General features: G+C 33.7%; 1 protein-coding gene and 1 long non-coding RNA gene across 6 annotated transcripts in view; one reads left to right on the top strand and one right to left on the bottom strand.

Annotated features, from left to right (window-relative positions):
* LOC135840124 (uncharacterized) overlaps positions 1-24,949 on the bottom strand; it is a 76,296-nt gene that overhangs the window by 28,366 nt on the left and 22,981 nt on the right. The window lies entirely within an intron of this gene.
* cdi (center divider) overlaps positions 1-24,949 on the top strand; it is a 57,599-nt gene that overhangs the window by 24,316 nt on the left and 8,334 nt on the right. For both annotated transcript variants that reach the window (XM_065356473.1, XM_065356472.1), the window contains exons 3-5: positions 9,121-9,242; positions 21,466-21,514; positions 23,891-24,037. In XM_065356473.1, coding sequence (XP_065212545.1) covers positions 9,121-9,242; positions 21,466-21,514; positions 23,891-24,037 — 318 coding nt within the window. The remainder of the gene's footprint in view (positions 1-9,120; positions 9,243-21,465; positions 21,515-23,890; positions 24,038-24,949) is intronic.

Here is a 24,949-nt window from a genome sequence, read left to right as displayed (position 1 = left end):
TGATTGTATTTATACGACGACCAGTTAACTTATTAAGTTAATTCGTTGATTTCTAGGAGTAGGTAACTAACTACTAGCTGTACGTCTACGTACTTACGATTTGTATTTAGGAACCCTAGCTGTAAGGTACTTTTGAAAAACGGCGATTAATTTTACGCTGGTTATTTACGAAAAATACTAACGTCGACGATCTCTATTATTAATTACACGTATGACTGCAACATTGTAAGCAATTCAATCGTTTCCCTTGTGTGAATTTTGATTGCAAAGACTTAAGACGGTTCCTTTCACCTGGTAAATCGTCTCAAGTGATTTTTATGTAATACCCGCGTGCATTGCAAACATTCGTAGGTTATGGGAATCGTTGTAAAAGTAGGCTTTAGGACTTATTGGTGAAATGTTCTCCATGTTTTTGCAAATATGAGTGCTGCTCTGCGGGCAGAATGTTTGTACAATATTATTTTTTTTGCACGATGAGAAATCGTGGATTATGACGATAAGTATTTTCAAGTTTTCGTTTCAAAGTTCCATATTTTCTAGGGTTCAACGTATGTTACTGTATTTTACGTCAAGTTTTTACAAATTATGAGAAATGATCTTTTGAGAGCGTGTCTTCAGTACTGACGTACTTATATGTATTACAAAGATAATCTGCGAATATTACGTTATCGAAGTGATACACTCTGATATCGTGATTAGCGTGATACTTCCAACATCTATTATATCATTACAAATCAATATTTACATCTTGTGAACTTCGAGCTGAACGTATAGGTATTGTTTTCGAAGCTGAAATGTTCGCCCCGCGCTATGAATTTCGAGGAAATCTGCTGTCATTTTTGCAGTTATTTTAATGGGAATTCGAATGAATGCACTTTTTGTACTTAGATTTTTGAGAATTCTTCACGTTCGAGGAAAATCGTCTGTCGTTTGTTTTCAACGAAGTTGTTGATAAAAAACCTTATCAAAGCTCTTGAAATGTTTTTGATAAGAAGCAATATCATCGAACGTCTTTGAAACGTATTATCAAATTTTTATAAATCACTAGATGAGTTCTCTGATTCTATTATCAGGCATGAACCGAAATCAATTTCTGACGGATATGTGGCCTGTGTGCGTGTGGTACCAATATGCAGGGAAAAACATAAAATAGTAATAATAAAACGGGGGAAAAAATGGAAAAATTTGCATGCTGTACAAAAATGCAAATTATCATGGTTTCCCCGAATACATTTTTTTTCAGAACGTACTGGATTTTCGAATCCGATTTTCCGAAGTACCTGCTTAATATTCCCCTAATGACTTCTAATGTAAGAATTTCTTCGATTTTGTTTTAAAAAAATTTTAAAAACTTTCAGGTAATTTTGACAAAAAACGAGTCTTTCCTGCTAATTTTGATTAAAAAGATTTGCAATTTTGGCAAACAAAAAGTATAAAACTTAAGCAAATTGGGGGCAAGAAAAACAGTTTTTTTTTAGAATTTGGCAACAAAATTAGACTTTTTTGGTAATTAAAAAAAAACAGAAATATTTAACTACATTTAGACAAAAAGTAAGCCTTTTTTACAATTTTTACAAAAAATGGGATTTTTTGCAGTTTTGGCAAAAAAGTACGATTTTTTTGTTGCAACTTTGACCAAAAAATAATCCAGATTTCTTGTGACTAAAAAGCAAGACTTGTTAAAAACTTTCTCAAGAAAAATTTTTTCTCCTATTTTGGTATAAAAACAAATAAGGCTTTGGCAATTTTAGTAAAAAAGAACCAGTCATTTTTATGATTCTGACAACAAACAGAATCCCTTGGCAATTTAGATTTAAAAAACGGAGGTTTGGATAAAAGTGAGACAACCTATAAAAGTTTAAACAACAAAAAAAAAACATGTATTTTCTGCTATTTTGGAAGGTACTTAAACTGAACTTTTTGTTCACTTTAGAACATTCGGGATTAAGCTTTTGATTTTTAGCTGAATTTTTTTTTAGGTGAAGCTTGTTTTTAACGGTTGACTTTTGGGTTACTCATGTCTTTTTTTCTCATAAAAATTAGGCATATCTTTGTATTGGTTATCTTTTTATTTATAAATTGAATTTTCAGAAAAATAGTCAATTGGTCGAAGATTATCTACTAATAGGTATTTGATAAATGTCAATGAATCATCATTATTTTTTATCTACCTAGGTAATCAAAAAATGGTTCATATACATAGTATGCAATGCTCATGTTGTTGCTTATCGACTTCAAATTAATAATCCCATGCGCATGATATTTTACAGTGCTTCAAAAAATAGTCAAAGACGTGGAATAAAGTTCTGAAAGATTGACTCGAAATTATAATGATGATGAAATCTTGGAATAAGTGATTTCTGGACTTTTTAGCCTGATATAGGATCTATCATGATTCCAGGATTTGGAGTGGAACTACTCACAAAATTCGTTTTGAGATCCTAGAAATTGATTTTTTTGCGTGCCTGATATTCTTTTATAATGATTAGGGGTTTTCAGCAAATTCTAATAATTTTATTATAAGGTCATCTCAGCCAATAGTATTTCAATGAAATTTGTTAAAATTTGGCATTTGGACTTGGATTAGCTTTGAATTGACGGTGTTTGAGTAGGGATGGCCTTGACTCAAAATTCGCAGTTATCCAGATTTTTAGAAATTATGGAGGGGGGATGAAAAGAAGTGAAATTAGGAACCAATTGACAGAAAATCAAAAGTTTTGTAACATTTCCAAAAGTGTCTCTTGGAGCGATGGGAGGGGGTGGGGTAGGGTTTTCAATGTCCGAAGGCAGCAACCTAAGATGAATATGGGAAAATCGGGCTTGAAAAGTTTATTTTCGCTTTTAGAATTTTTTAAAAAATTCTTTCAAAATAAATTTGAGCGGAATGTGTGCCTTTTTCAAACTACCTGTGAATTTTACCGAGTAAATGAAAATTTCATATTTCAAAAATGTTATGTACTGTCGTACCATTCAGGTTTATGTACTCGTACATGTGTATTATCTTGTTCAACTAACGAAAAAAGAAACAAGTTTTCAAGTGTTAAATTAGGGGAAGCACGTTTGAAAAAAAATTGGTAAATTCATTTTAAAAAACGAGAATTTTACAATTCGAAATTATGCAGTCACCTTGTCACAAAAAATTGGAAAAATTATCACCTTGAAATTGTTAAAATGTCAAAGAAATGTAAAAATTATTATATTGGGTTGAAAAATCGAAAAAAATGAAACAAAACAGAACAGTTTATGATGAAATGAAATTTGCCAAGTTCCAAAATAAGTAAGCGGGTAATACATTTTTTTAAAATGACGGAAGAAAGTTCAACTTAAGGGTACATTGAGTAGGTATTTTTCAAAGTTAGCAGTTTGTATTTTAATGTAAACGTGTCTTAGAAAAGTTGATCGTTTAAAAAATTCACAAACGTGATCGTTGATCGTTCGAGTTTTAAATTAAGTTAACCAATTTACCCGGTGGTCTTGCTGACTTTCTACCTGTTTATATTCGGGAAGCCTTTTAATTGTTAGAAATTATTACGTCAGAGTGTTAGTCCAAGAGCTATACCCACTGTGATTGCCCTGAAATAACTGAAAGCTGGGACTGGTCTCAAAAGTTAGTATACATACCCCTATTTTAAAAGCACTCGGTCTGCCAATCCGCAGCTGCTGCTTTAAAGTTCAGTAAAAGCTCAAAAGTTCACAATTTTTCAGAACTTTTGCCCGAGAAAACTGATGGCTCAAATTGATGCCAAATTATAGCATTTTTCGCGCTGAATCCGAATATGTAGGTCTGCCGACCCTAAAGTGCTGCCAAAGCCCCGCCAAACCGGTTTAAAGGGGGAGTAAATTTGATAAATTTCAAGTTGAGCTGTCACTGAACTTTAAAGCAGCAGCTGCGGATCGGGGTACCAGATAATGTGAAAAATATTGCCATAATCGAATTCCGTGGCCCAAAAAACATATATTTTGATGTATCACAAGGCCATATTTGCTGAATTTATTAATACTCCCCTCACGCCCCACCCCCCAAAAAATGAAAATTTTGAAAAATTTTTGTGCCTAAAAATCATCTTAGCCGTAGAGCATTCCGTTAAACTGCTTGAAAATAATTTTTAACCCGATTTTGTAGCTTTTTATGCGAATTTAGCCCAAAAAGATGAAATTTGCGAAATTTGACCCCCCTTTAAACCAGTCTGGCGGGGCTTTGGCAGCACTTTGGGGTCGGCAGACCTACATATTCGGATTCAGCGCGAAAAATGCTATAATATGGCACCAATTTGAGCCATCAGTTTTCTCGGGCAAAAGTTCAAAAAAATTGTGAACTTTTGAGCTTTCGCTGAGCTTTAAAGCAGCAGCTGCGGATTGGCAGACCGAGTGCTTTTAAAATAGGGGTATGTATACTAACTTTTGAGACCAGTCCCAGCTTTCAGTTATTTCAGGGCAATCGCAGTGGGTATAGCTCTTCTACTATGTATTTCGAGTACCTTACCTACCTATTTTTTATTCACTTTTTTTCGGTTAGTAAATAACGCATTGCTGATTTAAATCTCGATACATTGTCTTCGATTGTTGAATTCGTGATAATTTTCTCGCTTCGGTTGCTCGTATTTTCATAGCATTCGGACACCCACGCAAACATATCGCCCTGTTCCGCGATATTCTTCAATAACGAAACATGATGAAGCGATGTAACGTAGAAAGTTTTAATTGTTTTAAAACCTATTTAGTTAATTATACTTTGGTAAAGGTATCGTTCGATAATACCATTGTTTTTAAAGATTCCTGTGTACATTGTTTCAGTTTTTCACCTTAGCTTTTGGTTTCCTGTTTCTCAACATACGTATACACACGAGAATTTAGAATGTGCATCTTGAGTTAATTATGGATTTTACAAATATATTGGCACATACTTACTATATGTATAGAATAGACGTACTTATACTGACTTGAAATAATCTTCGTGTACAAAGAAGTTGAATTTGCATCTGTTGAGTACATTACATACCTGACCTAAGCTACGTGTATGCAGAAAAATTGTACTTTTTCTATACTTTTCTTTGTGCAATTAGAACAAGACGAGAGGTTCTTCGTATCTTCGTTAATGGTAATATTTTTGCGGGGAATAATTTTATTCGAATTTGAGTCTTTTTAGGTTATTAACCTCCATGTCAAGTACCTTTCCCCTATAAATACAAGGTGGTCCCTACGCTAGGTTCCAGTAGGATTTAATGCTTTGCAACTTCACTTTTTTTGCATTTTTTTGTTGGATCTTTCAATTTCCTCAATTTTTTTTTTGTGACGAACGAATCAATTAAAAATTCAACATTTTCAGCTCGGAAAATCGATTTTTCGAAAAGACCAAAGGTCTGTGAAAAAAATCGAAGCGAAACAGAATTGCAGACTGCAGAGCATAAAATTTTCTTCCAAAAAAGTGTGCTTTGTTTCCTCTAGGAGACCTTTTTTGAGACACTTTGAGCAAAAATCAGAAAGCTCAACTTGGTGAAAAATTTATTTTTCTAGAACCCCACATGGGGCCACCTTGTACATTTTTCTACTACGTATAAGAAAATATCTATTGGAAAAACAACGACCATAAATCTACCTCAAAATGAATTTTTATTCGATCGTTTGATACTTAAGTACACAAAAACTCTATTTATCAGTAGCATTATTAACTTGAAGAGGATTTCAGTCATGTTATCTGGTCGGCGGATTGCAGTATTGTCACATTTGATGTTCGGAATGCTGTTATTAGTGGAGCTGTTAGTTTTTTATTAGGTGATGACAGAGAAGGGGGGCGAAGGGAGTACCAAAAAAAGTAAAATGTTTATTTTGAATTGACCTCTAATCGTAAGTGTCAGATTTTCACGTGTAAGTTGAAGGTTTCACGAATTCAAGTATAGGTACCATACCTAGGTGTTTATCGTATCGCCAGGTTTCAACTTTCAAGCACCTTACCCATTTCTTTCCTATATCCATGATATGTAGTATGTACGTTGTTGTGCATGGAAATTACACTGAAAGTAAAATTCTCGATTGTAATTTAGACTGCCAATTATATTCTTACAGATAGTGGAAATTAAGCTCTTTCTCGCACGAATGTATTATTGCGGGGTTCGTTTGTACTCCTAAGTATAGTAACGCGATACCACGCACCATATCTTATACTTTTTCTTTCTTTTCTTCGGTATCGTGAATCTGAACACGTTTTCGTCTAACGAAAATAATATCAGATTATGATGATTTACCACTAGGAAGAATTTTTTTTACCGTTGGTTTAGATTAGCTCGAGTCTCGGGTGTATGGAAGGAAAATTTTCAGTCGTTAATTACGATCGCGCCGTTGTTTTTCAAGAATTTTATCACATACGATTACGACGAGGAGTTGACAATATTATGTGTGTGGTGTGCTGTAGAATTTTCGTATATGCTATACAAATACAGTAACAATAAGGCAACTCGATACTTTCACTGTGTAGCGTACGGATAATGAAACAACTAATTAGTGCACGGGGACGTTTTTATCGCAGATATCAATCAATGTGTATTTGCCTCAGTAATTCTATTGAAGTATGGTTCTTATTGGTTATGGTGTAATAACGAATCAGGTGATAGAGAACTTGTTAGTTTGAAGATATTAAAAAATGTTATGATTTCCAATAATGTAATTTATGGGATTAATTTAAGAAAAAGAAAAAAGAAAGTGGAATTCTTTTGTCGTTTATTTATTTATTTTTTTTTTGATATTGTTTACGCGTGTAGAGCAAACGTGGACAGAATAATGTTGAAGAAGGATTTGAAGAAAATACGAATTTTTTTGTCTTCTTTATCGTATGTTTTTGTAGTTCCTGTGTTGTGTAATTTTTTAAACGCCCATGGGGTCACTGGATTCGTGAGTGCGCGTGCTGTACTGCCCGGTAATTGTACCTCGACACTTTTGGTGAAATGAATTTTTGTGCAGAATTTCTCAGCATATGTAATGAAGTTTTTTGAAACAGAACAAGATCATTCCTCGATCTATTAAACCTGATACCATCTATTCCGATCCATGTTTTACTTGAATTTCATGATTGTATGGATCTAATTTTTCCATCATTTTTTAAAACCTAAAATAAATATTTAGAATACCATTTTCCATGGTCAGCTCTTCTCCCCTCCCCCTCCCTCTGCAAATAAAGAATCTGCTTTGATTTTCAACTTTTAAAAACATTTTATGAAGCTCGGGAAACAAATTTTTATGAAATAACTTCAAGAAGATACTGCAGGAAATTGAACTATTCGGGTCGACATTCATTCTTCTCCTTCTCAAGCTCGAAGTTGCACGTGTTTTTTGTTTTTAAAATTGAAGACAAGAAATGTACTTACCTATATGACGACCTACATATTAGTAGGCTCAGAAAAATTTTCAAAACTTATTTTCTCTTCAATAATCAACCGCTTTTCTTGGGAGAGGAATAAGAGAAAAGCATGATAACTTTTGTTTTTAATTTTTTTCAGTTTTTGAAAAATGATGATAAAATTTGTTGAAATTCAGAGAAATTGTTTTTTCCAAAGAAAACTGACTGATCCATTTTTTAAATATCGTGTACCTACGGTTCTTTTTTGCAAATTTTTTCACAAAAAGGTTTTAGGATTTTTGAAGCTGTCAATTTTTTTTTGACTTTTTTCTAAAGGAGCCGTGCGGATTTTATTCTCTGTGTACGTACCTATGGGTGGATGATGAAATTTGCAATTGATGTTAGAATGAAAACGATAGATATCGTATCGATTAAAAAAATGATACGAATTTTCACGCTGTGAGTAGTAGATATTATTTATAAATTGTTGCAAAAGCATCACAGTGGTTTTATTGATTTCAAAAGCTTTGTATAATCTTTATCGATAACGTTATCGTAGATGTTTTGAAAACTGTTAAAATTGGCGTTAAATTGATGAAACCACTCAACAGTCTCTTTAAATAGCGTAAAAAAGTTGTTAAAACATAACGATTTTTGTTTAAAATGTGTTGAAAATCATTGAACTTGGGTGAAAATTGCTCAAAATGTTGTGTAAAATGGTTCAAAGAACTGTACTCAATTAAATTGTACAAAAATCGTTCGAGATGACACAAAAGTTAGAGAAATGCTGTCAAAATTGTTGAGAATAAGTAACTAGTACAAAAATTACTTACAATGTTACAGTTTGACAATTTATTATTTTTTAAAAAGTGTCAGCAGTGATCCCAGACTTCTTTAGTGTTCCTTTCTATCTTGTTTCTTCATTTTCAAAGGTAAGCAATTTCCACCACCCTCCCCCCCCCCGCAAATGAAAATTAAAACATGTTCGTTTTGAAAAACCGAATTGGAATTTGGTATAAAAGAGACAAAATTTACGATTTCATGCATTATAAAAAATTTATATCTACCTAGGTATTTCTTATATTTTCATTTCTAGAATATCAATTTTCATTTTGTATGAAAATTTAGGCAGTGCCCTTTCAATTTCCAAAGCACCTATGCACTTTTCAGAATGAAAAGAATGGAGTGATCATCTGTTTCGACCACTTTCTTCCCTTCCTCCTTTCCCTCCATTACTTCAAACGTTGGTCGTTTAAGAAATTGGTGATTTTTAAAGCAGTTACCTACCTATACTTATTGCTCTTATTTTGATTTCGTAATCCATTCGCTAATTACTTCGATAACGGCTATTTAAAAATATTTATTCTTGCTGATTCACCATCGAAAGTCGTATTTTAGAAATTCGACTTAGAAGGAAGATTCTACATATTATTACGGATTTAAATTTGAATAACACAAGACATAAGTACGTACTTACTTACTCGGAAATATGCTGTTTAGAAAGTAAAAAAAAAAGATCTATTTTATTTTCGCGCGCTGTTCATTTTTATGGACGCGATGTTACCGTACTAACCTTATTACTGAATTTATCGAATCATTTAATAACTAGATCTAGTTTAATAAATAATATCCATAAACGTCACGATTATTTAAACTGGACTAATAGACCAGTAGATGTATGGATTTTACATATAAAAACACTCGATTCTCTTTATATACATACGTATTTTTTTTTGCTCATCATATACCTGCTTTTCATTTCTAATATGTTTGTTTAATTTGTTGAACAGGTGACGCATCGAGTTACCACCGAAGTAATGGTGCTGAAAATGAATTTACTGCGTTCGAATCGAGCCAATATGCTGAAAGAAGTGCAACTAATGAATCGACTTTCTCATCCTAATATTTTAAAGTGAGTACCATATACCATGAAAGTTTGTTATATCATTTTTTTCAAGTTTTTTTGTTACTTAAATATTAAAGTAATACGTATTACGAAATAACGCACCGATAAGTTTTTCGAGCCATTTGTTCGGAAGTTCATTAAGATGATCGGCGGTTGATGTTTTGTGGTTTTGAAGTATAATTGGATGATTTAGTTGAATAATTTTTTGAAAGAGAGGGGAGTGAGGTTCGTTTCTCGATGTTATGTTTTCTGAATAAGGGCTGACGTCGTTTTATGTAAGTAAAAGTTCCAAGATTGAAATTTATTTTACTACTTGACCCTAAAAAATAATGTTGATGTGGTCTACAATTAATACTAGGCCTGTACAACAACGAAACGACGATTGTTTGATGTTTATTATTGTTGAAGACGATACAACTTCCAAAGTTCGAGGCACAGTTTGTTGTATGTTGATTTTATGTTGTTTTATACATTTTACTTCAGTTTTGTCAATCGATACATTGTTTGCAGAAGTTTTTTTTTCTCGAAAAATATTACATTGTATTTTGAAATGTACGCCGTTGATGGTAATAAAACGTACGAGTATCGAATAAAAACAAAATAAACGAAACGAGGCTGATGTATTTATGGCTCAAAAGTTACGTATAATATGTGTATATGCTTCGTAAACGAGATCTGCCCACGAAAATTGACCGATGACGAAAGAATTAAGAAATCACCAATTACTTCGAAATGTACATCTACATACAATCAAATCAACATAGTATTCGTATTTGTTGTCCATATGGAATATTCGATTGGCTCTACGATGTACATCTACATATTATATGTATTGTACCTACTCGCACGAAACAATATTCATTCCATTCCAACCGGTTTTGATTTTAATATTAATTTGTACGAATGGTCATTCCTGTTTTCTTTTAGTTATAATTAAAATTCAAAAATTTACGAGCAATCCGTATATGCGTGAAGCCCACATATCGCATTCCATTCCGGTCTGCAGTTTGTAATGCACCTAATATCATAGAGCGGAACCGGTTTGCTTGCATTGTTGCATCTAGCCAATTGTTGCGCATCAAAATACCACTTTCTTTTATTTTACGCGGAAAATGGTGTTTTTTTGATTTTTCTTTCTACGCTTATCTCGCGCGCGAAATCGGTGACCGCGACCATATACCATTTGGGAATTGCTCATTATGATAATGTCAGATAGAATTTCATTCGACGATAAAATTGCAGGACGCGATAATTAATTGCCAATTTGCAAAAGCGATAATATTGCAATCTAGATGAAAATCGCGTGTTTTTAATTAACCAATGGGCGAAAAAATTGATAAAAATGGCACATTCAATGCACCAGCACTCAGCAGGCGACTGCTGACCGATCATTTGGTGATTTGTGCCGCCGCATACCTTGATAATCTGCCGGCTAATTTTACTACTTAGAATAACCTTAGGCTATTGACATTGTCTAACATACTCACTGCGTGTATAAATGAAAACACCTTCGCTGAACATTTGGACATATTCGACACAGATGGCTGAACGGTCATTACCACTTGGCCAATGCAGTTTAATAAAATTTTTAACCAGTTTATAACACTCGTATTTTGAGGAATTTTCAACGGCATTGGTGTTAGCCTGAATTGACCATCTTCGTTTCGTTTGCTTAGGAATTGGGGAAATGGGTTGTTTAATAACGCAGACGCTTGCGATGGTATTTTTCCTATTTAAACCCGTGCCCCGAGTCCCCGATTTTTTATTCAGATTAATTCGTAAAAAAGCATATTATGGTGTCAAGAGTACATAACAGTTTTTTTCAGCGTAATTGAATTTAAAAATTTATTTTAGAAGCCTGGAATGAAATATGAATAATGCGAGTATAAAACGTATTATGTTTCAGCACGATGAATTTTAGACTCCAAAAGGTTGTTAATTTGAATAAAACAGAGCTCACCCTCTCCCCCTCAAAAAAAAATAAAAATCAGTCCAAAATAGGGAAAATCAGGCATGCATGAATTCTGGTCTTTATTTCTCATAGATCCAGAAGTAAGATGGATTTGTGCCCAACATTTTTCGAAACTGTTGAAATTTGTCTGGCTATAAATAAGAGAACGTGAGGATCTTGAGACAGAAGAGAAGAGAGGGGAGAGGGAGATGAATGCAGAGCTTGCTAAAAAATTACTTTTTTAAAGATTTTTGAAAAATTGTCCAAGTCTTGCTTTTTGCCAAAAATTGCTAAAGATTGTGATTTTTCGCTAAAAATAATTCTCGTTTTTTTTTTTTGCAGAAGATAAGCAAAATTTCCAAAGAAAAGTGTTACACTTTCCAAAAAAATTGAGCTTGTTTGCCAAAAATTACCAAAACTTTCCTCTTTCTATCAAAAAGTTGTCATATTATAGCCCAACCTTTTTAGGAAAAATTGAAAACATTTCTCAACTTTTAATTTTTTTTCCAAAAATTACCCAAAAGTATCGTTTTTTGCTAAACATTTTCAACTTTTTGTCAATAATTTTTTTCAAAATTCTGCTTTTTGCAAAAATTATAATTTTGCAAATTTATAATGAAAAACTCTTACTTTGAAGCAAAGTTTCCAAAAAGTTTTTCTTTTTTGCCAAAATTTGCGGAGAGCTCTATCTTTCGCTAAAATTATTGTTAAATTTTCGCTTTCTGCCAAAAATAGCCAAATGTTTGGAAAATATTCTAAAAAGTCTCACTATTTTCAAAAAAGTGTCTTGTGAGTGGTTTTTTGTCAGAAACTCGTTTTTTGCCAGAAATTGCACAATTCATACTTTGCTGCTTGTTGCCAAATAACCTAGTTTTCTTTTTTTTTGGCTACTTACTTTTTTGAGATTTTTTTGTTCTCTCAAGTTACTTTTTATGGGGAAAAATGAGTACAAGCCTTGTAAATATTGCAAACAAATTGACAATTTTTTGTATTCTTTTCATTTCCTTATACCTATGATGAATATTTTGTTACTGAGTTGACTTTTGGAGATCCAAAATTGACCTCATTTGTATTTTTAAGGATTCCCTGAAAAAAAGAATTAGAATAATGTAAGTATGCAAAAATCTGTTATTTTAAATAGACTCCGGTAATTTTTTCTTTAGCAAGTAGTTATCGTCCACTCGCCCTTCTGGCTGCTGTTTGATATGACTGAACTGAGGTATTTGTATTTTGTTCATTAAACATTCAGCGAGGTATAAAAATATGATTACGATTACGAAATGGAAAATAATTGAATTTCTCTCATTTTGCTGAGCAAAGAGAAAAGAATTAGTTAGTAATAATAATCAGTTAATGGAAAAGATGCAAGATGGAGGAAGTAATGAAATGACATCGTAAAATTAATGCTTTATTACGAGGCGTCCCTGTAAAATTGAATCGATAACACATGTTTCTAGGATTAAGAACGAAGGCGATGCAAAAAGAGTACAATATTGCAGTACATATTCTGTAAGGTCTTAAATCATTGAAGTGTAATTTTAAGCCGCCATAATTATCCGAATGAAAATTTTGTTCATCTTGTTCGCGAGCTCTAAACTTTATCGAATTTCGCCTACGGGTAGCACTTTTGAATGATTTATCTACCTACGTAGATAAATTTTTGTTTTGCTGTAATTATTAATAAGACCCTTGAAAAAAAACTGATGAATTTATATAGTTTGATCTGTGGGTCAAAGTGATTGATCACAAATGTACATTTTTTTACGATATATAATACACATGGAGTATTGTACGTAATTTCGATTTACATATGTGTATTCGTTGGTAATATTTTGAAGATATGAGTTTACAAAAAGTTTTTTGAAGACAACTTTTTAGAAAAATCTAATGGTTTTTCCATTTAAGCCAAGTACAAAGGTAAATGTTATTTTGTTTGACAATGCCCACTTATGATTGTCCCATTTTGAGGACAAGCATATACAGGTGACGTTATCTTATCAAAATGAAGCAAAACAAGCTGAAACGTATTGATTTGTGTTTTGTGACCATTTAGTGAATGATATCTGCATCTGCGTGTTGAAATTAAAACCATAATTTCAACGAGCACTAAGCAGGCAAAGGTACTACTTATGAGATACTTAACGTGCATTCGAAGAAGTAATTTCAGAATACTAAAGAGTAATAAGTGATATTTTCGATGAAACGTAATTAGCGTGAATTTTTCAATGCGAAAAGGTGACTGGAATGTTTGTCGTTTCTCGTTTCCGCATATTTAGTGGTTTAATTGAAAAGGTTAATCTCAACGAGTAGGTACCTAGACCTACCTGCGATGGCCAAACAAACGTGGCGTGGCGGTGATAAGGGCAACGCAGGTTGACAAATATTTATTATTTTCTAATTATCATACCTTATTATTAGTTTTATACAGCCAGGTACGCGAAATATCGTGCGTACTTTAGGTGTCAACAGCTCGGTATATAAGGTATGGTGCTTTCTATATGAATCGCGCTTTTGTATTTTGGTGTTGCATATTTTCATAGTCAATTTAACCTTGTCGGAGTTGAATTACACGGTTGTTGCGGTTCGGTGATGTTATTGTGATCGTTTAATTTGAAAGAATTTGCCGGCGAATGGAAATATCCGCAGCATTGCGAACCTGAACCTATCGCTGGTTCAGCTCATCGCCGCATCGCGCCTATTTCTTTCATTTTTTTCCTCGTTTTGTTTCAAAATTGATGAAACAACACTTCCAGTTAAATCTGGCACTCTTCGGTTTTTCTGTGGCCTGTGCTGCACAAAGTGTTGTATGAAACACGATTCTGGCTCGCTGGGCTGGTTATTTCTCTCACTAATTCATCATATATACGTATACGAGAGAGAGAGACTTGACGCGGGCGGATTTTTAATTGAACGGTAGTGCTTCTCTCACGTTAATTAAATAGAGGAAGCGCGAATAACAACAGATGGAAATATTAAATTGTATGCTATCTAGTCGCCTCTCTTCACCGATCTTGTACGCATTATTATGCCTTTTGCCGCCGCGCCGTTGCGCGTTGTCGGGAATCAAGATCAGCGGTTGACTTGGCGTTTAATTTTCATTTTTCTGTATGGCAAGAGCTGAATCGTGGTGTACGATTCATACACGATGTAGTGTGTAGCGTGTAGCATGTGCGATGTACACGTTGGTTTTATTTTAACCAGAGACAATTAACATATTACTAAAAATAAAGATATCCACTTGTGACATTATCATACCTGTTTGACCTTGACAGTGTGTTTTACCTACCAACTTTTCTTCGTGTTTTCACAACCTTTGCTTACGATTCTGATAAGAAAATGAATCGCAGGTTGCGTTTTTACGCCGTTTATAGTACGTTTCTTGAATTTAGTATAACTTAGCAATTCTAACGTAAATGTAAGTGCGTCTGCTCTCTACTGTCTAAGTATAAATGCATTATAATATGTTCTCGAAACTACTCAGTACTCATACATAAATACAGAATAGGTAAAGGTAAGTATAGTTAGAAGTCACAGGTAATGGTACTCTTCTGACTAGTGAGTAATAAGATTATTATACATGGTCGGATAAGACTAATAGGTTGGCATTTTTATAAACCATGCGGTCACACGACTAGCAGCGCAATGTTACTGCCAAAAAAGAAAAGATAATTAAGTGTAAATTGCAAATAATATCCGTAACGGTGGAAGCGCAAGGTTACTTTCCTGAAGGTTATGCATGTGTATGGTATCGTATATGTAAAGTGTATCTGCACTTTATGCATGGAATATTCTGTATACGATACTACATACATTACATTTACACAGCATTGCTCGGCTATAAATCGTCTAATCATTGTTTGAACGTCCAGCGGAAGTACAAGGACCGAAATCGCGCCAATTTTATTCTTCGTGTTGAAGTTTTTTGCGGAACTGCGGACTGTTTGTACAATGTTGCGGTTTTTTTAGGCTAATTTTTGTTTGAAAATCATGGCTATTACTTTTACAAACTTATAAAACTGTGGGGAAAAAATTGAGGGAATTGAGGAGAACGAATACAGGACACGAATGTGTTTCGTGAACCAAGAAGTTCATCTTTACATTTTTTTTTTGGTTTTGGTTTTTTAAAAACGTGTTTGACATATTTTTTGTAGATATTCAGCACTCTTCTCCTCGTCTCTCCGTTTACTTAAAAATACCAAATTCGACACGATATCATCGAAATTTGCTTAAATTTTATAATTAGGTTTTATTTAAAAGAGATTGATGAGAGGATCAGGGAGGGGAAAAGAGTGGCATTCTATCAAAGGTGTTGGTGGGTTCCTGAAATTTCATTTTCACTCACTAGTATCAGCTTTTTTGAAATTTGTCTTGTTTTTTTCTGTTCAATGAAAAGAAAAATACAAAATCAAAAACCTTTGTTGTGTTTTTTAGATGTTTTCGCCATGTGAGTTTGAAAATTTTCTTCATGAGAGGTGGATAATGTCATTCAAGAATAAGTGAATATCAATGAAATAATTCTGTAGATTTCCTAGAGTTGAAGAAATTCAATGAAATCGAACCCCTAGTATTTTTCCTTTTCTGAAGATCAATGCTTGAAATATTGACTGAATTTAGCCTGGTGAAGGCCTCGAAATCAAAGCTTGAGCCGATCAAAAAAAAATCAAAAAAGAGAGAATTTTGACCAAATTCAGTAAAAATTTTCATTTTGATTTGAAAAGTCCTTCAGAAAAAACTTGAGCTCCGGAAGTGTCTCTGTAGGGGAGATAAGTATCCCCAAAGAGGTGGCATTTTCTAAAAAAATGTGGGGTTTTCATTCTACACTCTACCTAATTTATTTTGGGAAAAATGAGCCACTACCAAAATATGGTAGGTATTCGAGATTCCGCATCGATCTAGATCATTGTCGCATCAAAATCCAAGTCCACTTTAGTGTTCTACCGAGCGGTTGAAAATTTGCAAATCGCTTATTTTTAAGTAGGTACATTCGTATTTTGACCATTTTTTCTTCTCAGGTACGTGTTTTGCATCAATTGAGCCAAATCATCAAAAAATATCATTTTTGATACCGGAGAAATTTTTTGGAATGCAGTGATGTCAATTTTTTGGTCATTATGGCCATTATGGCCAATTTCAAAAAATTTCCACTTTAATAACTTTTTGGCTCGCAATAATGTCCACAAAATCGACACAACTGCATTTCAAAGTATTTCTCCGGTTTCAGAAGTAGGTAATGCATGCAAAATATTTCCAATTTTTTTCAGAAAATATTCCTCTCTCTGAAGACCCTTATCTTTCCTCCAGGCTCCAGAAGCACCTCCGGAGCTAATGTTTTTTTCTGAGTTATTTTCAACTTGAAATAGAAGTTCCTACTAAATTTTTGCCAAAATTCCATTTTATTTGCTCTGTGAATTTTTGATCTCATAGGTATAGGTACCTATTGAACTTTCAAAAATTGTTGAAAATTTTTCTGGAGTAACTTCGATGCAAAAATTTAGCATTTTTGAAATTTTTTTTTTCGGTTGATTTTCTTAACATCAAGGAACTCTGTACAGTGAGAGCAACATTACTTGGAGGCTAAGGTTTTTTTTTCTTGAAGGGAGGGTTATGAGCAAAATTATTTCAATTTTAAATATTTTTGGTCAAACCTTTTTTCAGCCAGAAAACGTTTCATTTTTTGACAATCTTCAATACACTGATTTTTTGGTCTTTTTTGTAGAATGATTAGGTATTTCATATGTGGCATTCCGCTGGCATGTAAAAAAAACAACTTTCAAAATTCACTTCAAATGTACAGAGTACAGACTATGAAGAATTTCTTTTAGAGTCACTCCAGGAGATTCTTAGTAGAAGTATAAAAAAATCTCCAAAACTCATTTTTCACTTAAGCTATATACGATTATCAGTGATGGCGTAACTAGTGTAGGAATCCATCAAGAAGTGTGTACTACACAAAAATTACAAATAAGCGCGAGTAAAACATCATTCAAACAAATATTCACATTCTTGGTACCATTCCATAAATTTAGTTTTTTGATCATTCACGTTAGGGGGTCCATTTAAACTGAGCTTTTTCCTAACTGGCTGATTTATCGCACTTTTCCAAATCAGAATACTCGTAATAATACTTATTCTCAGGTACCTAACTGAGTGAAGTTATGCGCGTACTAACTAACTATAGCTTCGAAAACAAAATATATCCCTACTGAGACGATCGAGTCGCTTCAATAGTTGAAAAATTTCTATCGTACAATTTCGACCCAAACAACTGAACGTTGCATTCGTTCGAGTAGGTAAAACATTATAGGAATAAAAGTCGTCTACATTTTTGGCATTACTTCCTTCATTCACTTTCTATACAATTAATCTTAACAGTACTGATTAGTCATCACATGGTTGAAGTTCCTTAGAGTAAACGTAAATATTCAACTAACTGCGCTTCGTATGGTAAATATGTGCGTTACATACTCTATAGCGGTTCAATTCTCATACGTTATAATTGAAGTGGCAAATTATTCAGAAATGATAATCACTCGTAGATAAAGACACCCAGTCGTTGCTGCACAACAGTAGGTATTTATTCGGTTTATTTTGTAATCTCCTGTACGCTTTCATTTTCACGCATCAAGATCATTTCGTAGCGTGCAGTATAAGACGTACCTAGAGTATCTAAACATCTATCTGTAGTTCTGTATCCACATCCACCAAGGTACTATTATATCACGCAGACGTCACAGACGAAAAACTACCGGACTTTAACGAAGGAACCATTATTATATCTGTCGGAATTTTAAGTACTTCATTGAGTGTTTGATTTTTGAAAAAAGCATGAGCGCAAAATTTAGCTGTCTGCTAGTTTTGAATTTCAACCACGTTTTTGATACGAGTCCCTCAGGTCGACCGCAATAAGCTCCAAATTTCAATAAAATTTGACAAAAATTGCATGAAGTAGCCCTAAAAACGTGTTAAGATGGTGTAAAAACACTTATTCAAACATATTAAGTAAGGATGAAATTTCAGTGTTTGACGAAATGCAGCCAAAAATTTCATAAAACGTCGTTGAAATTTCTCTAAAACTTGAAATTGATGAAATCTCAATAAAATTTGACAAAAATTGCATGAAAAATTCCAGAAAACTTGTTGAAATGATCAATTTAAAAAAAGTATTAAAATCAATAAAAATTATTATACAGAAGAATTTTTTTCAAAATGTGGCAAAATGTTGAAAAAATTGCATAAAACAGTGCTGAAATTGTAACTTAAAAACATGAAAATCCCTAAAATTGTCAAAAAAGTGATGTTTCAGTATTTGACAAAATTTTGCAAAATTCGTATAAAATATCATTGAAATCTTTCGTAAACCTGAACACTAGTAAAAACGTTAAAAATAGTAAAAATTACCAAATAATAATGAACTTTATCAAAATTACCAAAAAAGTGTTGAAAAAGCGTTGAAACTTGAAGTAATGTAAAAACATTCAAAAAAACTATTAAAAGCCTAGAAGAAACTACGAAAAATAAATTAAAATTTGGAGAAATTTTCCAAAAATTTGCTGGAAATGCAAGAAAAGGTGTTGAAAACTTGTTAAAAACATTCAATAGAATGACAAAATCGCGAAAAAGTCATTGTAAAGTGAAAACTGTTCCTTTTTTGATTTTTGCTCATGTCCAAAGCTTGATTTAAACGAAAAAAAAAACCTAAAACCTTAATTCAGTTTTTTCTTTAAAAACACGAGTAGCCGAATTAGTTCCAAAACTCTCATTGAACTTCTGTTTAAGAAAAACTACATAATATTAACTAAAACGGAAAACTATACGTTTATCCAATCAGTTTTTCTACCAGGTTTTCAGATAGGTATGCTGATTTTGTATTTCAATTTTTTTTTTTTGGATACGAGCTCCTAGACCACATAGTAAGCCCCAAATTTCAAAAAAAAAAGTGAATTTTGTGACCTTTGCAGATTCTAGAAATTCTGCTTTAGAATTTCAGTCAAGTTACAGAATGAGTATGATCGATGGCTCGCTAGTTTTCTATGATGCTGATTTCAAATTTCCACTTATCTCTTTATTAAAGCCCTAGGGCCTAAATCCCTAAACAAATGTGCAAATTTCAAAAAATTCAAAATTTGTGCGACCTTTTAATTTACTTTTCTAAAAGAAGCCCCCCCCCCATGACCGAATTTCAAAAAATTCAAAAATTCTTGTGACCTTTGGGAACTAGCTGCAGTGCTGCAATTGAGAATATCAATTCGAACAACATCGAAGACTCCGATGCCTTCAAATTTCCACTTATCTCTTTATTAAAGCCCTAGGGCCTAAATCCCTAAACAAATGTGCAAATTTCAAAAAATTCAAAAATTCTAGCGACCTTTGAGAACTAGCTGCATTGAAATTGAGCATATCCATTCGAAGAGCCTCGAAGACTCCAATGGCCTAAAATTAGAGTATGGGTACGATTTTGCACTAGATACATATTTTCAGTTTACCAGTCGGACTAATTACCTATAAAATGCGATATTTTCTCCGGAAAACGAAACGGAAAGTTTATAATATTTATTTCGCGTGAATTCGCTACTTACATTATAGTGTAGTTAGTTACCTACAAAACAAAAATATGCTTATTCCCTGCGGAAGAGTTGAATAAAATGTGGAAAATTGGGTCACGCCCGGATATTAATGTGCGATACCTGTTGTATATATACGTTTTAAGTGATAATTACATCCAGCAATAGTATTATTATAACGCGTTATTAGTTTCTTTTACTTTTTTTTCACCTCTCTATCTATCTATAATGTCTATACTATGTAGATATTGTCTATACTACATATCATGCTTGTATATGTGTAGTAAACTAATTCACGTGTAAGGTATACATTTAGGTATAGGTGGTTACAGCAGGCACTACATGGTACACAATGTAAATATATGTGTAGCCAGAGAAATAGAGGAAAGGAATGCGGCGGCGGGCGATTTCATAAAACTACTTTATGAATCGGCACAGCGCAGCATAGCACAGCTCAGCACACAGACACAGGTGAAAAAGTCGTGTCAAATATCAGTGTTGTTTATAATACTTAGATTACGGTCGACGTATGTCTGCTAGTCTTATAGCTCTCTGGTCTTGAGGTATTTTCCCCCATAGGTCAAGGTTGTGTGTGTGGCGAAGAGAGAAAAAAAGTAGTCGATTTTCGAATCGCTTTCTAGTTTCTAAAGACTGGCTGCGGTTGATAGGTTAGATTAATATTTTGGGCACAGTAAACCTAATAAAACGAGTCAGCATTTTTGATATAATGAATCAGTTTCGGAAAATACCTATCTGTAGGTTTTTTGCGGTATTTATATACGAGTAGTTTACGTAATTTCGATGGTTGATGCGCCAGCTGTATCAATTACCGTATCTTTGTGTGCTATAAGGATTGAGGATACCTTTGCTAATACTTGGTAGATCTCTGAACATTGCTCAATCTTTTTTTTTTACGACTTGATAGGGAATTGAAGTGCGCAGGTGTTTGACGTTGGATCGTAAAATAGCGTCAAATTTTATCGTATTATTTTGTTGGGAGAAGCACCAGCCCCGTTTTGTAGGTCCTATATAGTGTTTGGATAGTCTGTGTAGACGTCCATTTGATGGTTCGGTCAGCAGATTGCTCTTAGTGTGTGGTTCACGAGAGCACACGAGATAGATACATTGTAACTGTGTAGGATCTCCGAAAACCGACGACGACGTGAATACGAAACGTAAATATACGTCGAATCTGAAGTGAGAGAATCGAACAGAGTGTAGAGACGTTACTTAACACATCATTACCTAATTTACGAGTACATGCAATCGTTGAATGGTGTTTTAATTGCATATATGAGACGACGAAAGAGCACCAACACTTTGTACTTGACTATAAGAGAGTATAGTACTACATATTGTACATCTATTCGTCTATAGGTAATACTCGTGTATATTGATCGAGTTTATTAATAAATGAAATATATTATATGTATACGAAGGCGTGTTTCAAAGTGTATCTATATACTCATTGAATTTCATGGCTTCCAAATAAACCGGTTGCTTTACAATAAATTAAATACAAGCTTTAATTATCGTGTAGACGAAAGAGATTATAAGAACGATGCTTTTGTTTGGTCGGTGCGTTAACATATACGTATGCTGGCGCTGCTGGCTTTATTATTGCTATTATTGCTGCTTAATGTATTCTGAACAAATGAGCGATATATTAATTTATAACTGTATTATTTCATTGTTCGATTTTTTTTTCTTTTTTCAGATTTATGGGCGTATGCGTTCACGAGGGTCAACTCCACGCACTTACCGAGGTTAGTTACCCTGATGTGATGAGTTTACCTTAATTACATATTACGATACGATAGTGTTTGGTGAATGAACGATGCCGCATGTGCTGCAAAAAAAAAACTGCCGAAAAGCGATGCGAAATCCGGTTCAAATTGTAGAAAATTGTTTCCAAAATAGAGTCAACGGTTCGTAACCCTTTGACTTGCGAGGTGGGACGTGAGAGTAATTTGATAGATGAACTTGGGAAAACGTCATAGTCATAGGCTGTCGTTCTGGTTTTAATAGTATATTATGCAACTAGGGAGATAATGTAGTAGATTATCTCCCTAGAAACGTAAAAATGTTTTCAGGTATAAAATGTTAGTTTCAGTGTTACGTTATCGTGATCTGTGATCTCTGATTCCTCGTTTGAGAGTTATTTTATTTCAACTCGAGCTAAAAATGAAGTCAAATCCTCGGATTTCACTCAATTCTTCATGAGCTCTCTGAATGCTCAAGTATAAAATAATAACCTCCCTAGTTTCTCAGGGTGTCCACAAGCCTGGAAAACCTGGAAAAGTCATAGAATTATGAAAAATTTACTTTCGCTTTGCTCTGGCAGTTTTTTCGCTGGTGTTTTTTGTCAAAAATCACCAAATTCCCAAAAAGTCTTGCTTTTTTACAAAAATTGTTGAAGTCTCGCATTTTGTCAACTTATGATTTATGAGTATCATTAAAAAATCTCGCTTTTTCGCTAATTTGCTAAAATGTTTCACTTTTTGCTAAAAATGGCTAAGAAGCCCTGCCTTTTGCTGAAATTACTGTCGAAGTCTTGTTTTCTGTCGAAAATAGCGAAAAGTCTCGCTTTTAGTCTAAATTGTCAAGAATTTTTTTCTTTTTTTTTGCAAAAAGTTGCTAAAAAGTGTGTCGTTTTTTTGCCAGAAATTGCTGAAGAAACCTTTTCTTTTGCTGAAATTGTCAAAAGTCTCATATTTATTGCCAGAAATCGCATAAAATTCCCAATTTTCGGTCCAAATAAATTGCCAAATAATCGGTTTTTTTTTCAATCAGTAAGTTGCAAAATATTTGTAATTTAACTTCTTTTGCAAAAATTGGGAAAAATACTGTTTTGGCAGTAATTACCAAAATGTCCAGCTTTTTGCTGAAATTAAATAAGTTTCTATCGAGTTTAATTTTTAGATTTTGATTTCAAACGAAAAGTTCTGATTTTTTTGGTAATTTTTTTCTGCATTAAAATGTATTGCCCATGTTTTGTCTTTTTTTTGGTTACTTTTTTGAGCTTTTTTAAGGTTACTAATGTCACTTTTTTCGGAAAAAATGAGTACGAGCTCCGAGCTCTGGAATTTCAAAAAATTATTGATTAAATTTGAAAGATGTTAACATTGAAAAAATCTAGTTTTTGTCAATGAAGTCGTTCTATTTTTCGAATTGTAAAATTTCCCCAAACTAGGGGGTGGGGGGGTCCCACTAAAAAACCAAAAAAATGTTTCTCACCAAGTTCAAATATGGGTCACCCTGTTGAGCACGCAGTCGTGCTTGAAAAAAAAAAGCACAACTCTGTACCTATTTGTATTATCGATATTTGGCTCTCAAAATGTTCGAAAAAATTTGAGACCCCCCCCCCCCCCCCCCACCTGGTCGCACGTGTAATTCATTTTTCAAGGATCTGGAAAATTGGAGAAATTGGTCTGGAAAACATGAAAAAGTCAGAGAAAATCATTTCCGAACAAGGGTGGACACCCTGTTTCTGTTGTTAATTCTACAGATCAGACGTTGGATTCGTGTTCGACAGGTCAAAAACCACACTTTTCACAATCATTTTGATCAAATTTTCAAAATTCATATTTTTCTTCAATCATATCAGTTGGTGCTAGAAAAAATGAACGCAAAAAAAGTGATTTTGTACAGACTGATTGAAATGACTGAAAGTATATGGTAGTCGGGATATTCTGATCTGCTGAACTTGAAATCCAGCATTAGTTTTTTGTAAAAACAAGTTCAGAAACTAAAAAATGTTGATGAGGGGAGTTGACCGAGGAGCTGCACTGGTTATACTACTAAAAAATGGCAAACAACTACTTTTTTTTCCTAAAGTGGCCCTTTTTTAGGGTACGACCTGCCATTTACTTTATTTTAGGAATTCTCCAAAAATTTTAGATAAATTCCGGAAGACTTTGAAAGACAATTGGCCTGTCCTCTATAAAATGTATTCAGTCTCTTCTCCTCTCATCTTTCAGTCTCTGGTATATTGTATCGGTTTTCCTTCTGCGAAGGCAATTTTGTTCGTTCATTCACTGAACTGTGAAAATTAACCGCGTCTTACGGAAACAAATTGTCGCGGTTACGGTGACGAAATTTTGTAGAGGTATTAATTTTTTTGTACTTTTGTTTACGTATAGTATATCAATGGAGGAAGTTTGGAGCAACTGATACAGTCGTCGCAGGAGTTGACATATTCGGTGCGGATGAAATTAGCTTTAGACATTGCCAAAGGAATGCAGTATTTACATTCTCAGGATGTCTTTCATCGTGATCTCACTTCTAAAGTAATTAATATTATTTTCTTTACGTGTACGTGTATAATACATATATGTAAGTATCATTATTATATGTACCTACACTAGCGTGAGGTTGGGGAAAAAATGAAGAAGAATGCTTCTTCTTGAATGAACTGAAACGTAAATATCAAGTTAATTATTACCGTTAATACACTCACACTAGTGCACATACGAAGAAAACTGCTTAATGTCCCGTTTTTCGTCCGATTAAAATTTTTCACGTTCGGATGTTTTCATCATACTTCGTACAATAAGTCGGTTGGTTTTTCTCGTCGTCTTCGTATGTATTCTTCTCCCGTATGCGGTGTGTTTTAATTATCACCCGTACTCCAAAAACAAACGGTTCCGTTTCGGTTTGTTACAGTTTCGAAAATTAACGATTCTACATATACTCGTACTCGTACATGTAGGTAGGTATAAGATTCTTGCAACAGTGTATGTGTTAATTTTCGATTGTATGTGGTATGTAGATGTACAAGTGCTTGATGTATTGTTATCCGCCTTAATCGTATAAACATTGTAATAACGCTGTGGTTAATTGGGTGAGAAGCTCGCTTGAGAGGAACGAATACCGGAAGATTTTTCATTCGTAATCTTATATATCGGTTAGAGAAAATCGGTATTCGAATGGAAAGGAAACAATGTCTTCGAGACGATCAGCCTACCATAGAGAAATAGGACGACGACGGACGTCTTGAACGAGTGAATCAAGTCGGATTATCACGCGATGTGCCTGTTGTGTGTATTTCAGACCAAGTTTCCAAAGTTTTTTCGTACCTGCTACTCGTATTGATGAGTGAAAGAGAATGAAGCATTAGGAAGCGAGTAGAGGTGAAATGAAAACAGACAAATATCGAGTTCACATTGACCTTTTTTTTCGGTCACTCGACGCCGAAATTG

Source organism: Planococcus citri, chromosome 3 (genome assembly GCF_950023065.1).
Source record: "Planococcus citri chromosome 3, ihPlaCitr1.1, whole genome shotgun sequence".
Lineage (NCBI taxonomy): Eukaryota > Metazoa > Arthropoda > Insecta > Hemiptera > Pseudococcidae > Planococcus > Planococcus citri.
Note: the sequence above shows the minus strand (reverse complement) of the source record. Positions and strands in the feature narration are given on the sequence as shown.